Here is a 13,670-nt window from a genome sequence, read left to right as displayed (position 1 = left end):
GTTCATGACAGGCAGAAATTCAACCTACAAAGCTTTGCTAACGAGGAAGGGCTGGAGAAGCTGCACCTACTAATTTCTCCTCAATATACTGCTGTTAGGCACAGTGCCCCCAATTAACAAAAGTAACCATGAGGACAAAAAGAGTAATAAAAATAAATTCTACTCACAGCACAAAGAAGTCCTTTTGCCTACAGGTCTTCAGGCATCTCCAAATGCACAGAAGATGAAGTGATCTTTTGTTCCTTTCTGTATCGTGTTCCGTCTCTGTGGACTTCCCTCACTTTTACAGCTTCCATAGTTTCTCCTGGGGGGATTTTTGTCCTGCACCTTAACAAGGCCTATGCTACCCAATTCCCCACAGGAAACACGAGCTTTTCATGAAGGAGACTAACTGGATGATTGTGCAGTAGCTTTGCATCTGAGCCATGCTATATAAATATTATTATTTCAGGTTGGGGGCCTGTACGGACTCACCAGGAGAAGGACATGGCCTCCTTTTGATGCCAAATGATTGATAAGACTGAAGGAAAATGGTGGCAAAATGGGGGGGCGGGGATTATAACCTGAGCTGTACAGTATCAAGAGACAGAGTTAAACTTATCATTAGGAAGATGCAGCAGATCAAACACTTTATCGTGTTTATTGCTCTCTTCGCTTATCGTAAAACTACAAATACAGTGGTACCTTGGTTCTTGAACTTAATCCGTTCCGGGAGTCGGTTCGACTCCTGAAACCGTTTGAGAACCAAGGGGCGACTTCTGATTGGCTGCAGTAGCTTCCTGCACTCAAGTGGATGTTTAGCTTCCGAAAAACGTTTGCAAACTGGAACACTTAATTCTGGGTTTGCGGAGGTCAGGAGCCGATTTGTTCGACAACTAAGCCATTCGAGAACCAAGGAACCACTGTATACCTATGGGCACGGCTGACTCAATACATTTTGGCACCCAAGGCAGATCCCAAAATGGCACCCCCTTCCCTGCCAAGGAAGGAGGGAAGAAGGGCCATATACTGTATCAAGAAGAAGGGCAGGAAGGAGAAAGATTAACAGTGGGATCTGCTGCTCCAGTGAATCCTGCTGCCAGAGGTGGTCACCTCACCTTGCCTCATGAGTGGGAAATCCACAAGGTTATGAATTCTTCCCAGTAACTGATGTTTAGTGGAACACTGCCTCCAATTCTGGGAGCAATATAGCCATCATGACTAGTAGGCAATGTATAATAGCCTTATCTTGTCCAGTCCCTCCTTTAAAACCGCCCAAGTCAGCAGCAATCACTATACCTTGCGGTCAAGAAGTGTGCCTTTCTCTGTCCCGAAGCTCCCACCGCTCCGTTTCATTGGTTTCTGTTGTTAAAACTCTACATTCTACTATGAGGAGATTTTCTCCCTGAACACTTTCTCCACAGCATAAACCACCCTTCTAATCTGCTATTTTCTAAACCAAAAAAACTCCCGAACATTGTAGCTTTTCCTCACAGGGAAATTACTCGAGACCAGATCTCCCTAAACATTTTGGCAGCCGTTTTCCCGTGCCCTTTCAAGTTCTTACACTATCCTCCTTTCTCCCCCCACCTCAGAGCCCCAGTGCGATTTAAAAAGATGCACATGTTTCTGGGACTTTCCTACATTTCTTTACGCTATAAAGAATTTAGTAGGACGGCAATGTTTAGTGAATTGGCCACTTAGTTAACGCAAAAAAGGTTGGCTCTCTAATTAATCAGCTGAAACTCAGTACAACTAATCTCTTATCAGGTAACAGCCCTGATAATTATGAATCAATGAGAATCATAGGATTGTAGAGTTGGGAAGGATCCTGCAGGTCTAACTCCCTGCAATGCAGGAATCTCAACTAGATCATACATGACAGACGGCCATCCAGCCTCTGCTTTAAAATCTCCCATGAAGGAAGGAAGGAAGGAAGGAAGGAAGGAAGGAGTGTCGTCTCTCGTGGGAGTCTGTTCCACTGTCGAACAGCTCTTACTCTCAGAAAGCACGTCCTGATGCTGACTCGGAATCTCCTTTCTTGTAACTTGAATCCATTTGTGTTCTTCCAGGCACACACCCTTCGAGATACATCAGTCACTGGAGCAGGGGGTGGGGGTAAAGAAACCATTTTCTGAGGCGAACCCTTTCAACCGCCACGATCACAAAAAAACACACCAGGGCATGACGTCACCGGCCATGGCACGCCGCCGCCGCGACTTACGAAAGCGGTCGCCAAAATGGCGGCCACTTAAGGCAAGCAATCCAGCGAACCTTGCCCGAACGCACCACGCCGGCGCGGTTCCTGTTGCTAAGCAGCGCCACCCGGCCGGGCGGAAGAAGGGAAGGCGGGCGCTGCGCACCTACGCAGTGGCGTCATCAGCGGAAGCTGAGGGGGGTGTTGGTTGCCGCTTTGTCGGAGCAGGTGCCGCGGCTTGTTTTTGGTGCGGCGTTTAAGGTCTGCGGCGGCGAAGCCCTTTTCAAGGTGCGGGGGGGGGGGAAGGCGGCTTGGCGGGGCAAGGGGCATTGAAAGACGGTTAATACGGGGAAGCAACGCAATGCGTCATGGGAGAGCACGGGGCCTAGTCGAGGAGGGAAAGGGTCTGCCCTGTCCTCTGCGGTTGTGGGAGTGGGGCGCGTGATACTCCGCTTAGGGCCAGTGAGAGGAGACAAGGGACTGCGTCGGTAGGACGCCTAATCCAAGGTCCTCAGGTGGGAGGAGAAAGCAGAAGGTATTATATTTGAATGTGGGGGGGGGTGTCATTGGGTTTCAGGGGCGCCCCAGGGGGCGAGCTGGTTTCTCCCATGGGTGCCTTTGGAAAGGAGGAGGAGAGGGATCTCTCCAGCACCTATGGGGACGTTTAAGAGTGTGGGGAGGAGGCCGGTTTCATGTTGGGAGTGATACCTGGGGCGTTGCTGTCTTGTGGGTAGGCGGCGCTGGATGGATAAGATGATAGGATGGTGATGGAGGAGCCACTTGCTAACCCATTTGTCTCTGAGAAGTAGATGTCTCCTGCTGCTTGTCATCTGTTCCCTCTTTGGGGTGGGGTGGGGGCTGCTGTTCGTGTTGTAATGTGGGGTGACAGCAGCTTCCTGCCTTTGTGTTAGGTATAAGAAGGAAGGCACTTTCCTGCTTGCCAAGGGGGTGAAATAATGAGAAATTGCCCCAGTTTTGGGCTCTGGTACACAGCGAGGAGATGCATTAAAGTCAGTTACAATAATGGAGAGGTCACCTTCCCCTTCATGGAGAATTCTGTGAAGGGGAAAGAATGTACTTCACTTAAAAAAAAACTGAGGTGGGGGAGCTCAACAGACAATAAACTGAAATGGGAATTCTAGTCTTAAAGATTCTTCAGACGCCTGTCGTCCAGCACTTATTAACTTTATTAATGCATTAATGCTATCCTTCTGACGTGAAAGCATGTGATCGAACATGACATTTGATTCAGTTGTTGCACCTTAGCTTGTATAAAATATTAATTGCAACTTTTCTTGGAGCTGGGCCTTACAAATTTGTCAGGCATTTGGGCAGATAAGCTCAAAGTTCAGTCATACTGCTGCTGTGGTGCCCTTGCAATGCCCCCATCTCTTGTTGAGTGGCTTATTGGAGTAAGATGCTAGAGTTAATTTGTAGTTTATCTTTTGGAAAGGCTCCTAGTCTCAGTAATTGTTAGCATTCAGCATGGATAATGTGTGTTGCTTTTTAACCAGTGAGCAGCAATGTCCGTGCGTTATTTTCATTGAATTAATTATGTCAGAGCTTTCAAAACTTTTCATGTTGGTGACACACTTTTTAGACATGCATCATTTCACAACACAGTAATTCAGTTTTACTAGCAAACTGGAGATTAAACTAACCCCTTTTCACATGTATTTCCCAAGTACCTCTCTCTTTTGCCCACTGATCAAAAACCAAGTGGGCAGTAGGAACACCATTCCAATCATTGATACATTAATACTTACAGCATCAGTAGTAAGCAAGACAAAAGTATGGACTGGATAAATCTCTACATAGTGTTTTGCCTCAACTGTTTGAAAGAGACTTTCCAAGCAGAACAAAAAATGATTCACTTTTTTTAAAAAAATAAATAAATCTGCATTTATATGTTAATAAGTTGAAATATTTCTGGACTCTGATTAGGCCCATATTCTGATGTGGCATTTCTTATGTCTCAAGCCTGACAGTGGCTCACTTTCTATCAGCATGATTGAGGAGACTGCAAAACCAGCCAGACTTTACTTTCACTGGATAATCCCTGTGGACTATGACATCCGGATGTTCTCCCATCCCTTAGTGAAAATAAGCTCTGAATCCCTATGCAACCAGCTAAATCTGCTGCAGTGCTATGTAACAGTTTTTCCCTGGAGATGGCTGTCAGCTGATAGGCTGCTGCTTGTGTTTCTGGGGCAGTAGCTTGCAGAAGTGCCACATGATGGGCAGCTGGTCATGAAGCTTGAGCTGAGAGGTGAAATTCAGAGGCAACAGCATTCTTTGAGTGCTGCAATGTAGCAGTTAGTTGTGTGTGGCACATAAAAATGAGACACCATGGAATAGCCTTTCCTTTTTTACAATCCTTAAGTAATATTTTCAGAATTTTTATGCTCTTCTCTTATTCAATTTGAGGTGTTCCAGTCCTAGTTTTCAATCTTCATGAGAGAGATATAAATTAATCTACAATATATGCCTTCCATGTACCCCAAAAGGTAGATAACAGAATTGATACCTTTCTGGTGAGTTACATTTATCCTCCTTTTTCTTTCTCTTAAAGGCAAAAGGATTCTCACCCTAGTTTGTCTCGCTCTTCCCTCTCACTATGGGGGAGCTCTTCCGGAGTGAAGAAATGACCCTTGCGCAACTTTTCCTTCAGTCTGAAGCAGCGTATTGCTGTGTCAGTGAACTGGGAGAACTTGGGAAGGTCCAGTTTCGAGATGTATGTATCTGGCCCTATTGGTCCACACAATCTATTGCGTTGTTGTTTGTGACAACTTACCTATGCTCAAGGGTCGTCCCCCCCCATACTAGGATATAACTGAAGCATCTTTATATTCTGTGACTATCAGTGTTGCTGCCTTTTGTTGTGGGTGATTGTTCTGTGCCCTCCAATGATCAAGTATTCAATTTCATACTTGACTTCATCATAAGGTCCCTGTACAGGTTACAGAAATTTAAAAATAAAATATTAAAACAGTATGAAACAAATGACAATCGCAAGAATAGGATGGGTCCTGAAAAGATATCTCAAATGTCAAAGGCCAGACGAAAGAGGTATGTCTTCAGCATACAACAGAAATCATACAGTGAAGGTTCGAGGTGCACCACTGTAGATAGGTAGTTCTATAACAAAGGGGCTGCTGCAGAGAATGCCCTCTCCTGGGCTGCCACTGCTCTCTGAACTTCTGAGGGTGGTGGAACTAAAAATGGGCTCTTTATAGATCTTTTATTGATCAGGAAGCAACCCTTTGCATTTTCTCTTTGAACAGTTAAAATGTTCATGAGCTTTCTGTGACATCACACCAATATAGTTAATGGTACAGAAGGGTTTGGAGATGGGCAACAACTGGTTTTCAGTCACTGCACACATGTGAGAAATTATGTTTTCTTCTTCTTGACAGCTAAACCCTGATGTGAATGTGTTCCAGCGTAAATTTGTCAATGAAGTCCGGAGGTGTGAAGAGATGGACAGGAAACTTAGTATGTCATTGCTTTCTCTTGCATGTGCATAGGCCAGGCATAGGCAAACTCGGTCCTCCAGATGTTTTGGGACTACAATTCCCATCATCCCTGACCACTGTTCCTGTTAGCTAGGGATGATGGGAGTTGTAGTCCCAAAACTTCTGGAGGACCGAGTTTGCCTATGCCTGGCATAGGCTGATGGGGCTAAATCAGTCTGGGATCCATTAAACCTATCCCCAGATTTCTGTGGCTATGCTAAATAATCTGCATGTTGTACATTGTTGCAGAAATTAGAACAGGATCCAAACCACAAGAATATGATATAGAAAAGGCATAGGCAAACTCCGGGCCCCCAGATGTTTCAAGACTACAATTCCCATCATCCCTGACCACTAATCCTGTTAGCTAGGGATCATGGGAATTGTAGTTCCAAAACATCTGGAGGGCCGGAGTTTGCCTATGCCTGATATAGAACGTGACATGATAGTTAGCAGCATAACAGATAATATAGAAGGAAAATAGATGCCAATAGCAACTAGCAAAAGTCTAAGATATCCTTATTGTGTGCAAATGAACCCATAAGGTCAAAATTCCTTAGTATAGATCTGGGGAGAGTGACATGTGATTATCTAGTCCTCCTGCAATTGTAATTTATTAAGGCATGCTGCATCCATTGTACTACCGGTATCATGAAATCAGAACAAAAATATATATATGGTAGTAATCTATTTTCTTTTAAACTATCATTTTGTAGATTATTTAAGTGAGAAGAGATGTTCATAGTGGAGGTGTTTGTGTGGTCTAGTGGAATGGGGCATCAGATGATCAGTTGCACAAGGGAATTATGCAGATCCATGAGGCCTTCTCTCACATATATGATATTACATGCTCTTCTTAAATCATCCCCTCATTACAGTTCTCCCCCTTTTTAGGGTTTGTGGAAAAGGAGATTAAGAAGGCCAATATTCCCATCACAGACACTGGCGAGAATCCAGAGGTGCCGTTCCCCAGAGACATGATTGATTTGGAGGTAAATAACACTGCGGCTTATTTCTCTTGATACAGGGCTGTGAAAAGTGAATATTGAGTGGGAAAATCAGATTGCAGAGGAAATAGCTAGAACTGGATGCTGAATAGAGTTTTACAGAAAAGTCTGGGGGAGTACCCTGACATATTTTCCTGGTTTGTTAACCATTGTTCAGCCAGAGTTCCTTAGTACAGACATCAACAAAGAACTTTGGTTTAATACTAGCCATGGTCTTTGTTCTGAAGGTGGTGCACAATAGGGGATGAGGGAATAAAGTGTTTTGCTCCAGCAGTTGTTCATGACTTCATAAGCAATCATCCAAGCAGCCTTGATGGGAGCCCAGCTTTTATAGGTCTCTAGTTTACCAATAAAGGGAATCATAAATGCATCAGCCAATGACAGTTTAGTTACTGATTTATATAATTTGTTCAAGGGCATCTCTGGCTGTAAAAGGTAAAAATAATAGTTCTTTAATGTAGAAGATTATCTCTATTATAGCATAGGATTTGAATTTGGCTATAGAGAGATTAAAGGAGCTGACAGTTCATACATCGAGGAAAAGATGCCTCTGCTACAGCATATTGATAGCTAATAATCAACTCGCTCTCTTCTCTTTTTCTCTGCAGGCAAACTTTGAGAAGATTGAAAATGAGCTCAAAGAGATTAATACCAACCAGGAAGCCCTGAAAAGGAACTTCCTGGAGCTGACGGAATTAAAATTTATACTGCGCAAAACTCAGCAGTTTTTTGATGAGGTCAGAATATCGGATGTTTTTGCTTCTTATGCAGCTGGGCCAGCTCATCACAACCTTCCACTTTTCTTCTTGAGAACGCTTGTTTAAGTTGCAGTTTTGGGCAGCAGTGCCTCCCCTTGATTTCAAGAAACTTCTACAAGTTGTTTTCCATCATTCATGCAAACATATGAGCTAGCCACCCCATGGCTTACATTATGTGCAATTGCTGAGTGTTCATGTCTAGGTAAAATATTCCTCCGACACTTGTCAGAAGGGTGTATAAACCTTTGATCATGTAGAACTCCCAAAAGATTCCTGGGGGCATGATGGAAAAGGGCTTGGAAAGCAGAGCACCTATCCAGATTCCCAGTTGCTAGGATCAAAGTTTCAGTAATAAGGAAAACTGGATGCTAGGATATTTCCAGCCTCGTTTCTGCTAGCTAGACAAGAAAGAAAAGTATGGATGCAAGTGATCTGTCTCCCTCTCTTGAATAGCACAATGTTAGAGCAGGTCAACAAGAGCTTTGCACAATCTAAGCCTTACCTAGGTGTCAGGCTGGGAGGCCCTGATGTGTTTCGGACTTGCTGCTCATGCCCTTCAGATTTCTAGGCACCTGGGCAGCCAGTTGGCTAGGATTTTTCTAGTCCTGTTAGTCATTTAGGAAGGGTAGTAGAGAAAGTGGCAGAAATTAAAAAAATCTGGATCAGCAACTATTTTTGACACACCATTAAAATAATGTCACTAGCAAATCCAAACAAATGCTTTCAAAAAGTCTGTGCTTCCAGGTGGTGATATGATGGTACTGAACATGTTTAGATTTATGTTTCCAAGACTCTAGAGTTATTGACTCAATTAAGGGGCTTTTTGCAACAGATCATGATATTTCATGTTCAACTTGGATAGTTGGAGCCCTGGTAGAGGCCTGAAGCCTATGGTCCAGTAGTGCTACCCTCCCTCTAATTCAGCACTCAGAGAAAAATGGAGTTAGGTAAACAAAATGGGATCTTGCTTTCCTTCTTTGAAAAACAACAACACTTTTTTGCTGCCTCTGCTCTTGCTTTGTGGATGATAATGTGGGTGCTTGGGGAATATAATCAATAATGGGTCTAAGCTCCTTGTCTTCAAGTGTTGAAAAGCAGTTTGTAAGCTGTGGTCGGTTGGGGTGGTGCCTCCTGGACACATCACACACATGAGTTGTGCTTTGGGTTTTGCAGCTGCCATCTAAGTGTGGAATTTGGTATTGGATGTGACATTCAGCATCCTGAGGAATCTTGGCATGTGTATATTTTAAACTGAGTGTCTGCCTGTTAAGGGTGCCAAGGTAGGATTGAAGGCAGTGTCTGGTGAAATCTCAGAATGTTGAGAGTAAATGTTACAGGATAAACAAATATATAAGCAAAAATTTGCTTTTTTGTCAGGAGCATCGATAGCCATAACCTAGCTTAGTTACAAATGTGGCCTCTGGTAAAAATTAATTGCTGACCATGGTGAAAGGGCCTTTCTAACATTTCTGATATGATCCTTTGCTGTTAACCATCCACCTAACACTAAGGCAGGGGGCTGCATGGACAGCTTGTTCTGTCTGAGGTGCAGTGCTCAACTGGTCCTCAAGAAATACTTGAAGCAGCTGGAGCACTTAGAAATGTGACAGCTAGGATTAGGTGGATATATGCTCAACTTCCACCTTTGAAATAAAAATGAAGTTCCTGACCCTTCACAGTTGTGGAAAAACACTTGAACATGTAGTGTTTGGGGAAGTGTCCAATCTTGGTGCAACAAGTGCTGGTTAATTTTACTTTGGCTCGGCAACCTGCATCTATGTGTGTAAATGTTGAGCTTTGTGTGTTGTTTGATGGCCAACTTAAGTGTCATACCAGCAGAAGAGCAACCTTATGTTGGACTGCACAACACCAGCTACCTAACATTGAGTTTAGGTCAGTTATGTGATGATTTTGATTTTTGCCCTTAATGACAGCTGAACTTTTGTTTTCAGCGCATTGTCCAGCAAATGTTTTTTCCAGGTTTTCCCACTTGGGCATTGCTGCAGTTGTAGTTCTTCCAAGTGCTTACTTGTACTAAATACGTAGTGTAAATGTGAACATTTACAGCAGGATCACATGATGGCGAGCTTCTTCATATAAAAGAACAATCCCTTCTAAGCAGCATGCCTGTTTTCTGCATACAGGATATTTTGTGTGGTGGAACATCCCATCACTGGAACTCCACCTGTGGTCTGAAGTAGTACATTCCAGACACAGGTTTGGCCACGTCTTCTGCTGCTTAAGAGAGCTAGGCCTTCACTGCTTTTCAACTTCAAAATCTAAACAGGGTATAATGAATAGTAGTGCTTGCTGAATGGTGCAGTTGCCTCTACAAAGTCTCTTTTTAATGTTTTTAGGATTGAGGGCCCATCTGAGCAACTGTTTAGACTAAACAGGCCATGGTGAATAGTATGTACTGTGTAACTTTCCACTGAAATGTAGTTTCCTCAGAGTCATGAGTTGCTTCATGTTTGTTCTTTGAAAGAGCTTCACATAAATAGATGATGGTCCTGTCAGTGATTCTAATTTAGGGAGCGGTTTTTAAGATGGCACAACAGAACTGTTGCTCAATCATCTTCCCCCCCCCCCTAAACCACTGAGAAACTTGCTGCTGCAGTTCAACATTTGAAGACTTTGTAAAACTTTGGGGGAGTTTGTGAAATATTCATAACTTGACAGCAAGAAATGGTTTGCGAGGCAAGTCTTTGATCTGTGGACCCTGAATTCAGTTGTGGGAGCTGCAGGAGGGAAGATGGGGCCTGACAATTAATGAATGGGACCACAATGCCAGCGTAGCCATTTCTTGCCAATGAAAAAGGATGCAATGGTTTTGATTCTGCTAAAATGGTGATGATTCTTTTCTCGGTCTTCATATTTTTGCTTTGTGAAGAACAGTAAGAGCTGGAGAAATATCTCTGGATCTATTAACCATAAGTGCCCCAGAATAGACTGGAAGAAGACTGGAAAAGTAATGGTTAATGGCATGCAGTTTCCATCTCTTTCCTCTGGTTTCTTTCTTTTCTGTCATCATCTTCAGTCCTTAGTTCTCATTCTCCGTCTGTCATCTGTTCCTCCTTTTGGTGGTCCCTGCTGCAGTTGTTGCGGACTGTGAAAACTGTATCTGTGTTTACTCTTGCCATTCGCTCAAGAGCTTGTGTGTGTGTGTGTGTGTGTGTGTGTGTGTGTGTGATGTTTTGTGTATCCATTGCAGAAAGACCTTGAGCTGCACACCCTGGACAATAGCTAAAGTATTTATAGAGTGCCTCTCATATTAAAAAAAAAAAATCTAAGGTGGTGTAAAAGTAATATGCAAGTACAATAAAACATAAAATGCCATAAAAAGGATGCTCTTGTAGGAGAGCTTTCTGATTGTGCCTTTCTTCTTCAAGTTGTGGGGTGGTTGCTGCTTGCTGGTATAAGAGATGCTGATAAAATTCAGTCCTCTTTAGCAGGAACTATCACTGGGTCTGAGCTTGGCCATCCCAAACAACAAACCAAAGCTAAGACATTGTCATCAAGTTGAAGGCAGAAGTGACACAAGGTTTGAAGCAAGTCTTTACCTCCCTGCCCCTTGCTGACTTCCATTTTCCTTCCTTTGCACGGGGAGGCTCCCTATAACATAATTTGAGGACTTGTACAATAGATAAATAGGTACCGTTCCGGTGGGAAGGTAAACGGCGTTTCCATGCAGTGCTCTGGTTCTCCAGAAGCGGCTTAGTCATGCTGACCACATGACCCGGAAAGCTGTACGCTGGCTACCTCGGCCAGTAAAGCGAGATGAGCGCCGTAACCCCAGAGTCGTCCACGACTGGACCTAATAGTCAGCGGTCCCTTTACCTTTTGCAACAGAAATAAACATTTTTGTACTTGAAAATGCAGTTCAAGATCTTTGGCTTTAAAAAAACCCCAGCCATTTGTGTTCTCCACGTACGTATGTTGGAGGAGCTGTGTTTTATAGAGTATGCTGGCATTTAATTTCCTGCTTTCTTTGTTGCATTCCTTGAACAGTCAGGCAGGGGACTTCAGCATGGTGGTAGGCACAACAAGGGGAGATTTAGGAGGGAGCAAAGAGGCATTGAAAGCAGATTATCTTTGTGAAATGGTATCATGAATAGGAGAGTTGAAAATGGAAGAATTAGGGCTAGTTTGCATGATACTGCTTTCTGCCAGGATATCATGTGAATCCTGCCAACGCATTTCTTACGTGGGACTTACCCCACACATCTGTTTTGCTACATGTAGAATGAAATAGATAGGTGAAGATATTACCCTAGTCTCTCACTCTAGACTCTTAATGGGCAGAGCCAAGGTGGATAGTACTTCCTCAGGCTGCCCACAGCTGTGACCCATTCAGCTGTCCTCTCCACACCCAGTTCCAGGTGCAGCAAGTTTGTTGAGTTTCCCAGGAGGTCCAAAGGATGGGGAACAGGGGGCCCCTCCACTCACTGCTCTTTCTTCACTCTCTGTCCTCTCCTCCTTGAAGTATTGTAACTGTGGATTGGATGGGGAACCTGTGGCCCTTCAGATGCTGTTGTACTCGCATCAGCCCAAGTCAGCATGGTCAATGGGCATGGATGATGAGAGTTGTCATCCAATATCATCGGGAGAGGTCACAAGTTCAACATTCCTGCTATAGATCGGAGAAGGAATTGGAAGACCAGGGGAGCATATTTCAGCACGCTCCCACCTTATTACCCTGTTGCTGAAAGCTTGTGCATTTTACAATTTCAGGGATATCTTAGGAGCCCCTTTGTGTTCTGAATAGCAAATCAGTCTGCCTGTGCTGCTAGACTGTGGTCTGTTCTCATGGCCAGTTGCTTGGTTTGATATGTGTGTCTTCAGATTCTCATGCCCCTCATTTGCAGGAGCCCCTTGCATGCGTGTTGGAAGGCGATGTCTTATTTTAAAGCTACATCTGCTTCTTTTCTCCAAGTGTTTTCTTTACCGAATGGGCTGTGTCAAGGTGGAAATGATTTAAACTGTTTTGTCATGTTAATGCTGCCTCTGAGGGTGTAGCATCAACATCCTTCCTGAGCTATATCATGAGCGCTTGCGCAAGTTAAGTTTCCATTAAGTCTTAGCCAGCAAGTTACAGGGGGAAATGATTAAGTCGTGAATTCCAGCTAAAAAGATGTTTTAGGGGAAACAATTCATAAAAGAAATTAAATAATAAACAAATGTGTGCAAGTGTTCTAAGTCATGCATGCTTTGTTTGAAATAAAGCATGCTGGGGGGAAAGGGTGTCAAAAGTCCCCTTTGTGGGGTTCACCCAAGGTGCAGAAATAGCAAGTTATTAGCATTTGGGGGATATAAAATTACCTTGTTCCTCTCCAAATCTTTCTGCAAGGTCAATCTGTTCAAATAAATCGGGGCTGTGTATATTCTGTGCAAGCACAGAACTTGGTATAAGACAAGATTATGCTGTAACTTTAGAACCTGGCTTCTTGATCATATTGAAATAAGAAGAAATAATAAAAGCCCTTTCCTAGCCATTATGGCAGAGTATTCTTGGAAGTGTGTGGGCGAACCCTGCTGAAATCTCGGAAGCCAGTGAGGATTGCTAATGAGATTTCTATTATTTGTAGCTGGGTCCTCCATGTTCTTTGCAAAAGCAGAATAAATTGGACAGAGCAATCACATTTCATAATAAATCATTCATAATAGGATATTATGATGACTTGCCTAAGTTCTGATTCAGCTTGCAGAATTCTGTTTCAAATTTTTAGGCCCTGGTGTTGGGTATAAGCACCCTAAAATCCACATTTAAAATTCTTAAAGCAATCTTTAATCTGTTTTAGTACTTTAAACTTTTGTATGTTTTGAAGTAGGGTTGTAAAGTTTTCTTGACTTTACTGTTTCATCTTTCATAAACCACTTTGAGGTTTCTTTTTCCAATCAAGCAGTATATACATTTTATTAAGTAAGTAAGTAAGTAAAGCAAAGGTTTAGACTCCTCTGGCTGTGAAACTAGGCAGGAAAAATACATAGGAAATGCCTGCTGAAATCACAGAAAATGGAATAGGCGCTGGGAGGCTTTCCAGGGCTGAGCTTCAGTGCCTACATAACTCTTGCTATTCCCCGTTAGTAACAGAAGCAGAATAAATTACAAGTAGGTAGACACTTTAGTTTGCTTGATCATAACCTACTGACACCTAACTTTGTTTAGTGTAGAACATGGTTTACTTTTTGGCTGAATTTTGATATTTTGTTATCC

General features: G+C 43.2%; 2 protein-coding genes across 9 annotated transcripts in view; one reads left to right on the top strand and one right to left on the bottom strand.

The window, feature by feature from the left end:
* Positions 1-2,094, bottom strand: part of CAVIN1 (caveolae associated protein 1) — a 35,483-nt gene extending 33,389 nt beyond the window's left edge. Inside the window, exon 1 of the mRNA XM_033170770.1 lies at positions 1,979-2,094. The gene's annotated coding sequence lies outside the window, so the exon portion shown is untranslated. The remainder of the gene's footprint in view (positions 1-1,978) is intronic.
* Positions 2,095-2,360: 266 nt separating this feature from the next.
* ATP6V0A1 (ATPase H+ transporting V0 subunit a1) overlaps positions 2,361-13,670 on the top strand; it is a 41,834-nt gene continuing 30,524 nt past the window's right edge. For 5 of the 8 annotated variants that reach the window (XM_033170768.1, XM_033170765.1, XM_033170767.1 and 2 more), the window contains exons 1-5: positions 2,362-2,464; positions 4,749-4,910; positions 5,593-5,671; positions 6,586-6,683; positions 7,307-7,435. In XM_033170768.1, the coding sequence (XP_033026659.1) occupies positions 4,794-4,910; positions 5,593-5,671; positions 6,586-6,683; positions 7,307-7,435 (423 nt within the window). In that variant the 5' untranslated portion in view covers positions 2,362-2,464; positions 4,749-4,793. Of the gene's footprint in view, positions 2,465-4,742; positions 4,911-5,592; positions 5,672-6,585; positions 6,684-7,306; positions 7,436-13,670 lie in introns of all 8 variants that reach the window. The other 3 variants (XM_033170763.1, XM_033170762.1, XM_033170769.1) reach the window with 3 other exon arrangements.

The sequence above is a fragment of the Lacerta agilis genome, chromosome 14 (genome assembly GCF_009819535.1).
Source record: "Lacerta agilis isolate rLacAgi1 chromosome 14, rLacAgi1.pri, whole genome shotgun sequence".
In the NCBI taxonomy this organism is placed as follows: Eukaryota; Metazoa; Chordata; class Lepidosauria; order Squamata; family Lacertidae; genus Lacerta; species Lacerta agilis.
Note: the sequence above shows the minus strand (reverse complement) of the source record. Positions and strands in the feature narration are given on the sequence as shown.